This window comes from Armigeres subalbatus, chromosome 2 (assembly GCF_024139115.2).
Source record: "Armigeres subalbatus isolate Guangzhou_Male chromosome 2, GZ_Asu_2, whole genome shotgun sequence".
NCBI classification, from domain to species: domain Eukaryota; kingdom Metazoa; phylum Arthropoda; class Insecta; order Diptera; family Culicidae; genus Armigeres; species Armigeres subalbatus.
In genome coordinates this window covers 171512859-171530470 of record NC_085140.1, presented here as the reverse complement: position 1 = coordinate 171530470, position 17612 = coordinate 171512859, and the positions used below count along the sequence as shown (strand labels likewise).

General features: G+C 41.4%; 1 protein-coding gene across 1 annotated transcript; it reads right to left on the bottom strand.

The window, feature by feature from the left end:
- Positions 1–6946: 6946 nt before the first annotated feature.
- LOC134215491 (intraflagellar transport protein 172 homolog) lies at positions 6947–12444 on the bottom strand. Its single transcript, XM_062694671.1, has 3 exons — positions 12343–12444; positions 10240–12281; positions 6947–10184 (listed from the first exon to the last, which is right to left on the bottom strand). The coding sequence occupies exons 1-3, from the start codon at positions 12379–12381 to the stop codon at positions 7043–7045; spliced, it is 5223 nt and encodes a 1740-aa protein (XP_062550655.1). The 5' UTR covers positions 12382–12444; the 3' UTR covers positions 6947–7042.
- Between the last annotated feature and the right edge of the window lie 5168 nt (positions 12445–17612).

The window sequence follows — 17612 nt, the reverse complement described above, 5'->3', positions numbered from 1 at the left end:
AGCAACTGTTGTAGCAGTCGACAACAGAAGCAATGTGCGACGTGGCAATTAGGGGAAACTGGGGTATTATGCACCCCCGGGGCAAAACGACCCTTTGACGTTTTTGGGGACATTTTCGGCAGTTTTTCGAGAGTATTCACAACAGTACATGTAGTTCGGATGTCGAACTATAAATCCAGCACTAAATATTCTATTCTTGAACTTTAACGCTTTGACAGTGGAAGAGGAAGCAGACTGACCAACGCCAGAGATTTGCTCGAGGCGCTGGCAAAGCTGGAAGTGACATTGGGAAACGAAGGCACCATCATGCGTCAGTACATTTCACAGGGAGTCCATCGCCAACGTCACGTTCTGCAGTCCATCACTGGCGAGAAACAAGAACTGTAGAGTTTGTGAAGACTATACCCATAGCGATCCGGTATAGTGTTGGAACACGTACGCCGATGGTAAGACGAAAGACAAGGGCTGGTGGACGAAGATGGAAGACGAAGGACTTCGATAAGGATCTTTTTATCAAATCACTTCGAGCAGACAGCGGTTCTACAAACTTTGACGCAGACCAGCTGACGGAAACGCTAGCGAGGGCTTGCGATACAACGATGCCGAGGAAATTAGAGCCAGCGTACAGAGGCCAAGGTCTGAAATGGTCTGAAAGGAGCGAAAGGTGGCTTTTCGTGAAGCTATAACGACTATTAAATTAATTACCTTAATCGGCTGACGCAGTTCACGGACGGCGAATCCGGCTTATCGGAAAAGCAGTTCGGTTTCCGAAAAGGCAGATCGACGATGGATGCAATCAGGACGGTCATTGAAGTTTCAGAGAGAGCGGCCAAGAATAAGAGGCGCGGAAATCGATTGACGTCAAAAACGCTTTTAACCGCCGCAGCGCTGCATGGTATGCGGGTTCCTGACTACTGGTGAAGAATCCTTAAGAGTTACTTCCAGAACCGGATTCTGGTTTAGGAAACGAATTCGGGGCAGAAGTCGATTAGGGTTACAGCAGGTGTTTCGCAAGGTTCCATACTAGGCCCAACACTGTGGAACATTATGTACAATGGATTCCTAAAACTGAAGCTGCCCGAAGGCGTGAAGATCTTCGTATTCGCGGACGATGTCGTCCTTACGATAACCGGAGACTCGCTGGAAGAAGTAGAAATTCCGGTGGTGGAAACGACCAACGCAGTTGAAAACAGGACGAATGGCGTCAAGCGGCAGCTTGCCTACCACAAAACAAAAGTGATGCTGATTAGCAACTGTTGGAGGATCCAGTTAGGAAGTTTGTGGCACGACCGTCGAGGGATCGAGACAACGTAGCAGTGGATCTTAGCCAGCCAGTCGGCGAACTAACCTAAACTAGGGGCCGGAATTTTAGAAGAAGTGCACAAGTGCTTAACGTTTCAAAATGACCTAATTTTTTTTTCTTGAATCAATTTGAGTACTGCGTTCAAAAACCTTCATATTGATCTGATAATTGCAATACATACTCAAATTAATTTATGAAAAAAAATATACTGAGGTCCTTCTGAAAAGTTAACCGAGATTTGTTGAATGTGCTCGATAGGTAAACGGTTTGATAGTTCAATAGGTAGATTTGTGCGCACCCTTTGCGCAACTCTATATAATAGACTCTGAATAGGACAACTACACGACCTAATCCTAGTAGTGTATAGGGTAAGACGGTATAATATGCCCCCCCTAAGGCAACTCCTCGATAACTTGTTACTTTTCAACACAATTTATGCAAACTTTGTGTTATTTGGTAGTCCAGAAAGTCGCAAATGCATTGCCCATGAGTAGTCATATAAAAATCTTATAGATAACACGTAATAAAGCTTTTTTGAAAAGTCGCGAAAAAATGGATTTTAACAAGTGCCTGGGCAATACGCCCCACCTTAGCCAAAGAAGTTTCATAGCCCTTCATTAGTATTTTATCAATCCCATAATAAAAAGGTTACAAGTCCTTAAGCACTTGACATTAAAAAACCAACATAGGTCCCTTTAAGCAGGTGTGAATTACATTTCAATAGTTCCCATACAATTTAGAAGCAACTGCTGCAGGCTCGCTTCGCTTGTGTCCAGTTGGTAAGGGCATATCGTCCTGCCTACACTGGGGCGTTTTGGTCAGTGAAACATGTTTTCGAAAATCGTTAAATTTTTGAAGATGGAAGCAATTTTATATAATATTAACCACTGAGAAAAGTAATTTTGTTGCCCAATTGAGTGTTCCAGTGCAAATTTTGCGGACAATATGCTAGCGTCGCTCCAGAATGTTGAGCAAACAAACATGAAAAGTTACATCAAAACTGTAACTTTTTGTATTTTGCTATTATTTTTATTGTGTAATACAAAAAATACTTCCACATTCACATAGTATGATGGGTTTACAAATACTTATAGGTACCAACTGATTTTGACCCTTAATTAGTTGTAGTTATCTAGAAATCAAAGGGGGGCGTTTTGGCCAGGTGGGGCGTATTATACCGTCTTACCCTATGTGGCATTTTAGGATGGGAAGGACAACTCAATAAATGGGATATTTCCATGAAAATCATCATTTATAATCAAAATAACCTGAAGAGGCCGTGGATCGCAAAACTAATACAAAACGCATTTAACATAAAACGAGAATAACTAAAACTTTCACATTTTGGCCACAATAATTGCTTTTATAAAGCTACATATTTTTATCGTGTTGCCCTGCCCCACTGTGACTATTTTGACGTGAATTGTTATTAAAATTAATGTTTAACTTCAGTATATGTAGTGAACAACATTATTAAAATTATCGGCAGGAGAAAATGTCATAGATAATTTTAAAATATGTAAAAGATCATAGGACTTAACTCAAGCCAGAGCAGTTCCACACCATGTAATTATTCCTTACTACGGTATTGCATAAATGAACGTGGCAACCATGTACCTATGCACAACACAATAACTGATAAGGAATTTCTCTCAAAATCGTTTCTCATTTATTTCTTGAAAATTCTTTCAGTTCTACCAGAGTAAATGGTGGAAATCTGATGTATTATTTTGAACGGCTGAATAAAACAGTAATGGATAATAATGCAAATAACTGAATTCACTCTAAATAAATTTAATGTATGTAATAAATAACCATTTCCCATTATAATTTGGCTTACATCGTAACATATCGTAACCTTTTTCTCTCATTGAACATTCTCCCTCTCAAAACCATCCCCTAGAGAGCGAACCACGTTGTTTGGTCATTTACCTTGCCATTTTCTAACATCTAACTAGCCCGACACAGATTTATAACATCACACATAAGCGATGCCACCGCTTCCTTGCATATTTCGCAACAGGTGACATGCGCCGTTTCCTCTCTCATTCTCATGCTCACAACATTCAACACAGCTCATGAATTTCCGCCACCATCCCCGGAAAAGCAGCCTCCTGGACAGTTTCAAACTAAAAATACCCTTCCTGGTGCTTTCTAACAAGTGAGCACGATGTTTTTGTTGTCGTCGACTTTTCCTCTTTGTTCTTCTCAACAATTTCTGACGACCGACAACGACGGTTACACGACTCACTGAGCCCCCACTACACCCCCATCTCGGTTTGTACGCTCCGGCAACCAACCGACGGAGCGTGTGGCTTCAGGGCGAAGCTGAAGGAATACACCAGAAATGGTCGAGGAAACGAATTGTTGTTATGTTTCTCGTTTCTGCTTTTCCTGCTGTTGCACCCAACAGCAGCATAAAAGATTCACCACCCACACAAATGGAAGTATTGGAAAGGCTGGTTGATAAACGCCGGGAAAGGATTCAAATGCAAACAAATGGAAGAAGCAGCATAAACGTAACTCCACATGTAGATATCTCTCGTCTATTTATACCAGAAAGAATTTGAGCATGCCAGCTGATTGTAATTTCATTTTGCTAACAAAAAAGGCGGGTATGCAGTTACGTTATTCCCCATACAAAAATAGCCACACATTTTTGATGGCAAAAATATGTAAGTGTATCTAATGATGTTTGAATGGACTCGCAAATCACTCTTCACGCGAATGACAAATCAAATCTATAATCAAATGAAATTTATGTATGGTCTTGAATAAGCAATAGTTGATTGTTTGTCTTCTTCTTATTGGCATTACATCCCCACACTGGGACAGAGCCGCCTCGCAAAGTGTTCATTAAGCACTTCCACAGTTATTAACTGCGAGGTTTCTTAGCCAGGTTACCATTTTTGCATTCGTATATCATGAGGCTAACACGATGATACTTTTATGCCCAGGGAAGTCGAGACAATTTCCAATCCGAAAATTGCCTAGACCGGCACCGGGAACCGAACCCAGCCACCCTCAGCATGGTCTTGCTTTGTAACCGCGCGTCTTACCGCACGGCCAATTAGGGCCCCTGTTGATTTTTTGTGGGAATGAATATTAAATGTATTGGAATTCAACTGTCATACCAAGACGAGTTATGTAATTTCCATTTAATTCCTCCACGTTTTACCTCACAGTTGAGGTCGAAATACGCATCTGCAAAGATTAACGTGGTTGAATGTTTACCGCTGAAATTAATCCCTGCTGATTTTACTGTAATACTTGTTCATACAGATTTTATTATCACTCTAAGCTCTATCGCTCTATCAGCTTTCATTATTTGTTGGGCTGTCGATAGTGGTACTACGTCTGGCACCATTTGACTACCAAAATATTGTAAGTATTTAACATTCTTAACTAATTTCCCGGCTACAGTTAAGCAGGAAGGGATCACCATGCATTTGGTTTCGCAAATTGCAAAAAAAAAGTTTCACTTACGGATTCCAAGAAAAATCCAGAAAAAATAAAATTTAGAAGACCTAAAAATGTTGGTTAAAATCCTCCACGCACGGGATAAGGTCCGCCGGACGGTATTCCATCGCTCGTTGTTAAACGTTGCATGAAGTCGCTTGCAAGATTGATTTGAAAAAAAAACACACTTTTAAGGTGATTATAGAATGAAGCCAGAAATCGGCCATTTTGTAAACCACGTGCTTTTCCAATATTTTTTTCAAGAGCACGAGATGAAAGAACCATAACGCGTATGCGGCTGAAATAATGGTAGATCGTTTGCTTAGTTATGCTGAACAATCATAATTTGAGTTTTGGCACTGTTCGAAAACTATTACGCCAGATTTGGGCTTTTGGAAATGTATGCAGATAAACGTGTGGTGAATTTGAAATTCACCACGGGCTTCATTCTATAATCACCTTAATGCGTCCATGCTCTTTGAAGGAAAAGAAATACCACATTAGACAACGGACCAGCACGCAACGTTCAATTGCTTTCCCGAACACTTTTTTACGAAGGTTTTGCGACTGAGGTGGAAATCGAACTCACCCTCCGCAGCACAATGCGATACAATGTCTGTCAACAATAACCACACGACCACAAAGCCCACTAAACTGCAGTATTCAACCGCAGTCATAAATGAGCATTATGATTGATTGATGAATTGATGATTGACTGAACTTGCGAAATTGTACAGAGAACACAATGAATGGGGCTTGGGATTAGCTACCCATTCTCAATGTACACGTTTCGGGAGCTCAAATATTTAAAGTCAATCACGGCGCCGGCCACGTCCTTACGGTCATATAGGAATGGAAGGATTGTTAGTCCGACTCTCGATGCTACTAGAGACCGAGTATACATCTGCATCTCCACGATTGTCTTGGGATAGGATATCGTTTTAGTTACAAAGGATAATTTATCTGGATTCACTTTGGCAAGCGATACGATCTATCGGATGGGAAATAACACTAATTCGAGTTAAAAGTTAAAACATGCAGGCCCGGTGGCATATGAAAACTGAAGAGATTCGCGTTTTAGACTACCGCACGGAAGCGCAGTACTCTGTACTCACTTGCTCGATGGCTACAGCAAACTATTGAAAAACGCGCTTTTTTCGACTTCGCGCGACATACGCATAAGCCACCAAACACAAGATAGATATTTTATTCCTTTCCCAACGACTAAAACACGCACTGCACTTACCTGTTCGATGGCTACTCTTATTAGCGGCCGCGCAATGCAGAACACAATATTTCGGCCGATCGCACGATAGTTCTGCTATTCACTCGCACAAAGCAGTGAATAGTGGAAGTGACGTTGCATCGGTGAACAGAATAAATATTAGCGACGATGGACAAGCTGTGGAGTCACCTACACTAGATGAGAAAACAGGCCAATTCGGAGCTCTTCCAGAGCCGAAACCGAAGTAAAACGGGCCATCATTCCGACGTTCTTCCAACACGCCTTCGACTTTTCAAGTCGAAACCGACGCAAACAGGCCAATCCGGCGCTGTTCCAGAGCACCATTGACATCATTAGTCGAAACCGATGCAAACACAATTTCGAAATACCGTCCATTCAATCCAAATGGAATTGGTCACGGTTATAACGCCAATGTTATTTTTTGTTGATTAATGTATTTTTTATTTGGACCATTCTATTGGTGCGCAGTGTTGGTAAAATTTCACATTCTCAAATCTCATCGGCGATTCAAATCATGGCCCAGAGAATCGCTAATGATTTGAATTGCGTTTGCCTCATTGCATGACTTTTGCGTGTGAAGGACATTGTTGAGTGCATTGAATTAACTTTTTTTCGCTTGAAACAATGACTAATAAATGCATATGTAAGCAACATATAAGCCTAGTTTGAGTTTTGACGCTTTTTAGTGCGAAATCATTTTTCTTCGGCGAGTGAGCGAAGCGATGCGATTCTGTCCGAAAAACTCAAGGGCGATTCCCTCCCTACAGATTCGCAAGCGAGTTAGCCCGTACATGACGCCTCGACGATTGAGATTTGAACATGATTCTTCCAACACTCGGTGCGTATTATCACTGAGCTACGGAAGGCACATATTTATAGATCTACAACCATTTACTTCTACGAAAATTGTTTGTCTTCTACAAGCAGATTTATTGGGAAAGTTCTCAAAAAAAAATTTTGTGCCGAAACATTTCAAACGTGCCTTTAAGTTTAATATCAATCCTAGTGATGTCATATTCGATGATTAAATATATTTATCCAGAAAGAAAATTAGCTGGGCCGCACCATTTTTCGATGAACTCAATCACGTTGGGTATATCCGTCTGCGGTGCCATCCTGGCTGCAACCGTCAACTTACTCCAGGCATCTCTGTTGGCCAACCGATGAGTGCGCTGGAATACGACGGGTTGGCGTCCCATCACCGGATAACCGCTCACCAAGCAAGCCTGATCCGAAATTCCCAAACTGGACTCGAAAAGATTCCGGTCATCGGTTGGCAGTACCTGATCGACCTTCTGGTCCATACTGACGGCCAACACCCATTCACGGATTTCCTCGTGCAAGCTCAGCTCATTTTTCATATGCAACTCAGCCGGTATCGGGACCGAACTGGGGAAATCCGTGCACGAGAGGTCAGAATGGTCGACCAGGTTGCCAGAACCTTCTTCGATCGCTTCACAGACGTCCAGATAATGATTCAGAATCACAAATGCTTCCGATTCACGTCCCATTCCACGAAGATCCATTCCAGCTTCGTAGTATCCTTTGTCACATGGAATGAAATCGGTATGACGAAGCATTGCTACGGAAATCTTGACGGCAATCGATTGCAAAGCTGGGGCTTGACGACATGCCGCTCGAGTGCAATAGTAGTGAGCAATTGTGAGTAACTGTTCAAATCGATCGACAACGTCCGCCTCCGCCTGATCTGAACCACGAAGTGCTTGAACCAAATTCAGAAGAAAATTACGTAGATTTTTCCATATTTGGATGCCATCGGGCTCACGCAAAGCGAAACACTCCATAGCAATTCGGTTGTAGATGTTGAAATTTTGTGCGACAGGTGGAACTCCGTGCTCTAAATACAGATTGAGTGCAGCAATGCAATCACCATCACGAATCAATTGAGCTGCGTATTGGGCCAAATATTTCTGCAAAACGGGAACACTGTGCTGTTTAGCTTTTTCGATGCATCGTGTCCATTGACCTTGCTCGGCAAGCAGGTCCAGCGCTCCCAAGATATCAATATCCGCCAACTGTTCAATGTTGCCCTGATTCCTCAATCGTGACTTTTGTTGGGCCTCAACATAGGCTACCAACTGCGGGTCGATTTCTTTTGCAAGTCGACGTGCTTTGTTCCAGTTATCGGTTTTGATAAATACATCAACCGCTTCACGGGGAAGCTCCGCAGCCAAATATAACTGGGCAGCGGGGCCAATCTGATTGATCTCTATCAAGCGTGGTCCAAGTTCTCGAGCAATCTCAGCCGCATCCGGTCCTTCCAAGAACTGATTGCAAATTTCAGCCGCACGAAGCAAAGCTCTACCCACAGTTGCTTCATCGGCGTTTCCATCGTTGATCTGCAACAAATATTCCGTAGCTTTCTTGAATTCCTCTGCTCTTGCACACTCCGATGCTTTCTGAAGCAGATACCTCGAATCGTTAGAAGCACTTCCACGATTTGCTTTGTTATACAGCTTCTGCACCTCTGCCAAAGCAGATGGTACGTACTCTTTGGCGATCCGCAACGCTTCGTTCAGCATGTTGAACTCTTTGTAATGTTCCAAAATCAAATCGGGTCTATCAGCTCTAATCATCAGAGCTTCATATTCTGGGTAGTTTCTAGACTCCAAAGCGGATGCCGCTTGACTGAGCAGCACTTCTTTGACTGCCTCAGGAAGGTATTTCTCTGCAACACGAAGAGCAGACTTCCAGTCTCCACCGTGAGTATGCATCATGATGGCTTCCTTCGGCTTATTTGCCAACAAAAACTCTGCTTCGGCTTCCGTAAATTTGCCATCATCTTCCAGAGCCATTGCAATCTTGTAGTGTACTTCATCAGCCGGCTTTCCACTGGCTCTACAAAGTTCCAGTGCAAAGTCGAACTGACCTGCCTCACAAGCGTACGCAATTGAGTTATCTATCAAATTCATTTTGGTAAGAAGCCGTGCAGCTCCCTCTATTGGAAGTGATTTGGCCCACATGAATGCAACCTGATTGGAAGCACCATCACCACCTTTCTGCTTAGCTACACGATGAGCTTCTTCCCACTTATTCGCACTGCAGTACATATGGACAGCTGCCTTCCAATCTCCTGCGGCAAGAAAGTGCACTTCAGCATTTTTGAACCGACCTTTCCCTTCTAGTTGCTGTGCTAGCGAAGCATGAGTTTGTTCCAATAAGTTTTTATGGTATCTTTCCACCAAACGAATCATGGAGTCATACAACTCCAACTCTTTGTACATGTTGATCGCAATGTCCGGTTCATTGATAGTCAGAAGGACCTTTTCGGCATCACGATATTTTCCCTCCGTTTCGAGACCTTTTGCTAAATTGATAAATAAGTCCTTTACGTCATCGGTATTCAAGTATTGCTCCGCTATGTCAAACGCTTTTTCCCATTTGCCGTGTTTGTTCAAAAGATTGATTGCTTCCTTGTACATTTCGGCTCTTATTAACAGCTCTTCAGCAGTTTTCACATCTCCTATCAAACAAAGATGTTCTGCTAGTTCGACGGCATATTTCCTTATTTCTTCCGGATCATCGACAACTTTAGCTATTTGGACAGCCTTACGCCATTGTTTAGCTCCTACCGCTGCTTCAAGAGCCTTGACCGTGCTACCAGCTTCTATGTAATGGCTGATAGAAGCATCGAGTTGACGCTTCGATACTAACCAATCACCCCACTCCTCTTCCAAGCTGGTCACCTCGTCTGGTGATACGAACCGGGCAAGATCAATCGCCCGCGCATACGCTCCTCCTTTTCTGTAAAGGGCTATGGCACTCTCCTGTTGTCCTGTTCTGTACGCCAACTCTGCCGCCAGTTCGAATAATTCTGCTTTGATTAGTGATGCGGACACTCTTGATACAATGTTCTCGTTGGACAAAAGATGAGGAGTTTTGAGAGCTAACTTGGCTGCCTTCACGGGCTTGTTTGCTTTCATGTACAACGTCATTGCTTTGTCCTTCTCTCCGCGTTCCTCCAGCACTTCACCGGCTTTCTCCTCTTGGTTCGTGTTCAGCAGGAATTCCATCTGTTGTTCTTTCAATTCATTCAAACCATGATACCCTCGACGTTCTGCCAGTTTGATTGCATCGTCCCATCTACGCAGCTTTTTGTACATATCGAGTGCCGCTTCAATATCACCCTGTTCAATGTAGATTCGCTCTGCAGACCTGGAATAATCTTTTATTATAAAACGTAAAGTTCCTTCGACTACATATAACATACCTTAAATCTCCACCAAGCAGTGCCATTCTGGCCCTTACTTCTGGGCAACTCATACCTGAATTTCCGGTAGTCTCTTCGAACTTCTCTGAAATTTTGATCATTTCTCCAATGTAGAATGTCTTGGATGCATTCTCCAATGCAGCAAAACATCTTTGGGCAACACGTAGGTTTTGCTGAGCAAGAGCAATATTTGCCAAGTTATGCCACATTGCTTTCCCAGCAGGTTTATCGCCCAACGATTCCAGATAGAATATCGCTCTACCAAAATCACTATCGTTAACGGCCGTTCCGAACTCCACCAATCCTTCGTCCAGATGGTAGACGTGTTCTGAAGCGCCTTCCCTTGTATGAACTTCTGTTTTGCCATCTTCTCGAATGACATCGAAAACATCCCCTCGAACTGGAAGGATGGTCACATGTTCTGGTAGATCTATGTTGTACCAAACTGCTAGGCTTGAATCGCTCTGGGCTACAGCTACGTCGCTTGACGGAACCCATTGAACAAATGCTACTTTTGCCAGGAGAGTTTGTTTCTTTCCACTCAAAATGTCCACCAACAAAAGGCGCATTTTCTTATCTCTAAACAATAGTTTATGACCAGTTTCGCTCAGTTCTAGCCAGTCAATTTTAGAGTCATGCGTTATTTGTGTGATCGTTGACTGTAGGATCAAGTCTACAACACAAACTGTCTTCATGTCGAGTAGATATGCAAGTTTCTTATTGTTTGAAGAATTTCCGCGTTCATTGAGGCGAACTGAAATAACATGAGGATTGACAAATTCTGTTCGTACTGATCCAAGGATATAGTTCTCTCCGTATTCCACCAAAGATAGTTCACCAGCATTGAAAATTAGTGCTACCGTAGGATTTTCAAAGTAGAATCTCTCGTGCCTGCCAGTTGCTATCCAAGGTATCTCGCTAGTCAACGATCGTATAAGATCACACAGAATTAGGGAGTCTTCAGTACGTCCAACCAAATAATTATCCTTTCCCATAATTCGAACATCATCGATCTCTAACCCCAATTGGGATTCGACAATCATTGTATTTGTGGGCTCATGGAGCGATTTAAGCAACACCTGGCTTGGCGCAACGAAAGTTAGCTCAAACTTATCTTGCCAAATTGTTCGACGTAAAACCGACTCGTAAGCTAAGACAGCTCCACAAAGAGATCCTACAGTTAATCGAGAGCCATCCTTTCTCCATGCAATGGCCGTCACCGTGTACAAATTGGGAATACTTTTACACAGCGACTCTGCCCAGGTGTTCTGCCTTGGACTCCACGTGAAAATACGAATTCTATCAAAACTGCCAACAGCTACTGCCTGACCATTAGGGCTCGAAGCTGCTATCGTAAACTCACGCTCCATATCATCTCTGGTGTAGTCAAAATTACGAATCAATCGACCGATGGTATCATAGAAGCAAATCTTTTTATCGCATCCTCCTACCAATATGCCACTTTGAGGCCAAGCCAACGACACGGGAGAAACAGGATGTTGTAGAATTCTTCCCGAAGTCTCACCCGGTTCCTCAATTATGTAGAATTTAATAACTGAACCATCGTCATGTCCAGACAGCAGTCCTGTGCCTCTGGCATTGGGGGCAAGTGACACCACAAAGCTCTCCGCCCCATAAAGCGTTTTAGATTTGTTGTTCTTACAATGCAGCGACCGTACTTTACCGTCCTCCAGTCCAGCGATGATCATTCCACCAGACAACCAAGTGATGCAAGTTACTGCCCCGCCTTGGGGGAATTTATTGCAGATGACCTTCTTCTCATTCCATGATTCGCCCAGCTTGTAAACGTAAACGATGTTATCGCTTTGCGCCACGGCCAACCTGCTCGAGTCTGGGCTGAATGCTATCCCGCGAATAACGTACGAGCTTTTCCCTGCATTGGGATCGCCTGGCTTAGTGGAGAACTTATCCCTTCGTTCACCATTTTCGTCGAAAAGCAAGATCATGCGATCGGCAGTAGCTACAGCAAGTTTTTGATTATTCGGTGACCATGCTAGGCCGGCCACGCGGTACAGGTAATCCTAGTTGAATAGAACATAGAAATCAACCCGAGTGCCTTCCTAATAAGTTTAAACAACTTACCTGTGCTTCAACAACAGTTTTCATAAATTTCAATTGCATTTTTTCACAATTCTTTATTGCGCCTAATAAAAATCTTTTTCAATGGAAAATTATCGATTTATTCGCATTTGTTCCCAAATCTGTCAAATGAATATGTTGTGGCAACGGTATCCATAGTAACCAAATTAAACAAACATATATGTTTCATTGAACAACAAAAACATTCCAACAAGTGGCATCCAACACGTGGTTGCTTGGCATAGTAACATGTTGCATAGATGCAACAGGTGGTAGTTAGCAACACCGCGTCGCTTTCGTAACCATGGATACATAAAACATTCTCGTAGTGAGATCAACAGTAACTGTGAACTGTTCAAGGATTTCTTTCTTTCAGGGTTCAATGCAAACAAAAATCGCGAATTGTTGTATGTACAGGTATACCTCGATTATATGGACCCTCGATTATATGGACCCTCGATTATATGGGCTTCGATTATATGGACTTTTTACCTCGATTATATGGACATTTGTTTTCAGCTCATTTTCGTGTTTTAGGAGTTTGAAAAGCTGTTGAATATTCCACGTCATATTTTACATTGATTTAGATTGATTAAGGTACACTGGGGCAAATTAGGGCCAGTATGGCATGTTTTATTTATTTATTTATTTATTTTGCTTATTTCATCTGACTGACATGAAAACTTAAAACTAAAGGTTGATAAAATATCTGTTCAGCCGTTGACGAAACGCGAATGAACTGATGTTGAAGTCGAATTGGTCCGACACCTCGTTGAAATGGCGGATCATAGCGCCAAAGCAGCTATTGGCAGCATAATTAGTGTTATGCCTTTCTTCGAAGAGCAAATCTCGAGGTCGAAGGGATCGTGAGGGTGCATACAATGGAATTTTTTCCAACAAATCTGGCACGCCGTGCTCGGATAACAGAAGTTTGGCGATGAAAACGGCTTGCGCCACGTTTCTCCGCTTATAAAGAGTATCTAGCCCCAGCAGACTACAGCGATCAGCATACGGTGGTAAATTTAGCGGGTCCGTCCATGGAAGATGGCTCAGGGCATATCGTATGAACTTGCGTTGCACAGCTTCGAACCGAGCAGTCCAAACAGCTTGATATGGATTCCAGACAGCAGAAGCAAATTCGAGTTGAGAGCGTACCAATGAGCAGTATAAGGCTTTGTAGCATAAAATATCGCGGAATTCATTTGAGATTTTAAAAATAAAACCAAGCTGGCGATTCGCTTTGTCGATCGTAGTTGAAAAATGGCGTCTGAAAGTTAGCCTGTCATCCATCACGATGCCTAGATCTTTAACATGATCCACACGTTGTAAAGTTGTACCTGCGATACTATGATCGAAAACCACGGTTTCGGCTGTGCGATGAAAGCTTATTACGTAATACTTTGAAACAGCCAGGACCATCATATTACGCTCACACCAACATTTGAATAAATCCAGGAGCTTCTGCAATTCTTGGCAGTCCGCCAGATTTCGAATAACGATGTATAATTTGAGATCGTCTGCAAACATCAACAGCAGGCCTCCACGCTGCAGGATAAAAGTTACGTTACGGAGCCGTTCGAAAAACAGTGGGATGAGTGATCTCCAATGATGACGGTCACTTGACGTTGCACAAGATATGATCGAAGCCAGTTGCAGAATGTTGTAGAGCATCCCATTTTTTCAAGTTTTGCAAGCAGTATGTCGTGATTCACTTTGTCAAATGCTGCTTGTAGATCAGTATACACGGCATCGACTTCGAGCTTTTTGCGCATATTATCCATACAATATGATGTAAAACTGACTAGATTCGTTTCTACGGATCGACCCGGAAAGAAGCCATGTTGATACGAACTGATGTAGTTTTTGCATGAGATAAACAGTTTTTCGTAGATCAGTGACTCGAACACTTTTGATTCCACGCCAAGATAAGTAATGCCTCGGTAGTTTCTCTCGTCGTATTTGTCTCCTTTCTTGTACACCGGAAACATGGTAGAGCACTTCCATTGAGTAGGAAACTTTTGCTGACGGAGTGATAAGTGAAAAGCATGCACAGAGGGATAGCCAAGATATCGGAACACTTTTTCAGAACCGCTGATGGTATAAAAGCTATATAAGAAGCCGCATACTAAATCATATGGTCCGCTGCTAAGATTGATTCACCATTTTTACATTGCAACTTTCATTGTAATTGCATATTTCATGCATCAACAAAAGCCACGGCCACATGTTAAACCTTTACTTCCACCTTTTTTCTGCTTTTGGTGCGTGGAATTGAGTGTAGAAAAACGGATGACGCATTACCATCCAGTAAATCTGAACCACTGAGACTGATTTTTTTAGCAGTATGTCCAGGAAACTGAAAGAGTTTTTTTTAATGACTGCTACCAGCGATCGTAATGCTCACTTATATTCACGAGCAGAAGATGCTCACTCACATGCATATTTTCGCCGAGAAATTATTTTGCGGGAAAGAAAAAAGGCCTGGTGAGAGATTACTATTTCCCCCCACTGTCAGTGCCGCGAAAATCCACAAGAAGACTTTCAAAAAAAGTTATCCAATATTCCGGTATTTATGTTCGTTCAGCACAAAGCTCGCGGATTATACTGATGCTTAAAGACAGGCAGAGAAATTGAATATCGGGGACGAAGTTAGCAGTTCTTAAATGAATTGCTGTTTAAAGAAAATTACCAATGGTGCAGGCAGCAAGAATAATTTGAATTTAATGATGAATTTACATTGATAGGAAGGATTCAATTGCGACAATATAATCAAGAATATGCTCAGCTAGATTTTTCAATCATTATAACCGTGACTTCTGGTTACGGTGTCCAGCTCTTCATTCCGTTGTTCAGTTAGAAATTGACTGCCAATAACAAAAGCACCCAGGTACATAGTCCAAAGTATAAACCTGATAGGGGACTGAGGATCCATATTTACATGCATTTAAAATAATTGTAAGAATCCCCATCAACCGCAACTTGTTGCAAGCGGATCGGTTTAAAAGTGTCAGACAAGTGTGATTGTTTATAGGCGTTTTTGCATATAAAGTATTTAGGCCATAACATCAGAGCCCATAGTCCGATCCGGCCAATTTCCAATAGGAGACAATGGGAAAAAATCTCCGTCGAATTCAATTTGCTGCGATCAAAACGAATATGGATAAGTGCCAGTGCTTCCATATAAAGTTTGTTTTTGAAGCGAACATATAGCTCTCCGTACACTGTATTTAGAAGTTTTAAACAAGTGTAATTTTGTGTCCACATTAAGCTTGATGAAGTTTTTTTTTTTTTTTTACTATTTTTATTTGCTAATTATCTAATACATTCATTCATCTCTTAGACTAGGTGTTCCGTGTTTTCTTAACACTATCATCCTTATTTGCTATGTTATATTTTTAGTTATTATTAATACATTTCAATTGCCTCTGGTAGAATTGAACCATGTAGGAATTACAATGTTTTCAACTTAAACTAAACTTAACCTATTTTATACTAAGGGTAATAAGGAGTTAAAGTTTTTGTCTAAAATTGGAAATTATTTTGTTGGACATTTGTTGCAATGTCTCAATATTAGAAATTCTATGAAGTTCATTGGTACTATACCACGGAGGCAACTTCAGAATCATTTTCAGAATTTTATTTTGAATCCTCTGAAGTGCCTTCTTTCTAGTATTGCAGCAACTAGTCCATATTGGCACAGTATACAACATGGGAGGTCTAAAAATTTGTTTGTAAATCAAAAGTTTGTTCTTAAGACAAAGTTTTGATTTTCTGTTTATAAGTGGATATAGACACTTAATATATTTGTTACATTTAGCTTGAAGGCCTTCAATGTGATTTTTAAAAGTTAATTTTTGATCTAGCAGAAGTCCTAAATATTTTGCTTCGCTAGACCAATTAATTGGAACCCCATTCATAGTGACAATATGTCTGCTAGAAGGTTTCAAATAAGAAGCTCTCGGCTTATGTGGGAAAATTATAAGCTGAGTTTTGGAAGCATTCGGGGAATTTTCCATTTTTGCAAGTAAGTGGAGAAAATATCCAAACTTTTTGCAATCTACTACAAATGACACGAAGGCTACGCCCTTTGGCTGAGAGACCTGTGTCATCTGCAAACAAAGATTTTTGACACCCTGGTGGTAAATCAGGTAAGTCAGAAGTAAAAATGTTATACAAAATGGGCCCCAGTATGCTGCCTTGGGGACACCAGCCCTTACAGGTAATCTATCAGATTTAGAATTCTGATAGTTTACCTGCAGTGAGCGATCTGATAAATAATTTTGGATCAGTTTAATAATGTACAGAGGAAAATTAAAATTCATCAATTTTACAATCAAACCTTCATGCCAAACACTGTCAAATGCTTTCTCTATATCAAGAAGAGCAACTCCAGTCGAATATCCTTCAGATTTGTTGAGCCGAATTAAGTTCGTAACTCTTAATAACTGATGAATGGTTGAATGCCCATGGCGAAAACCAAATTGCTCATCAGCAAAAATAGAATTGTCATTAATATGAACCATCATTCTACTTAAAATAATCTTTTGGGCGATAACTAAAAGCTTGATGAAGTCTTTATTACTTCTGTTTCTCTGTACCGTGTACAACGAAACTCTGGCCATTCGAAAGATGCTCCCTAACAAACCAAAATCGAGCGTGACGCCACGCTAAACCGTTTTCAACATCAAACGCCCGGATGAGCATACTTGAGAATTGTGGCTCCGCAAATTGTCACACACGACTGAGCCTACCAAATCAATGAACTGGTTAAAAAAAAGTCTTATTACTAACTTAATCTTAGAACGGTTTGCAAACTAGCGACTTAAAAACGGTTACGATCTAATAAAAAATTCAAATTTTCTGAATCATCATAAAATGGGCCCAAACATGCGGATTACACTGTAAGGCAATAAATAGATATTTTCTTTTATTGTATTAAAACTATTTTCATAGTTTAAAAATCATTTTGAGATTTTTTTTTGCTTCGATTATATGGAAAATTCGATTATATGGACTTTTTTGCATCGAAAATGTCCATATAATCGAGGTACGCCTGTATTTACAATTTACCCATTACTGCCCAGGTGTACAAAAACTTGATCCAAATAGAGTATCTAGTCCATTTAGGTATGTCTCAAAACAAGCTCTAACGAAATTGATCAATCGTCGGTTAGCATGACTTTTCCTGTAGGTATGCCAAAGGTTTACAACTCCACCATTCAGCCCAGCTCCCCCACGGACTAGGTATTCACCATTCGATTTCAAAGCCGCAT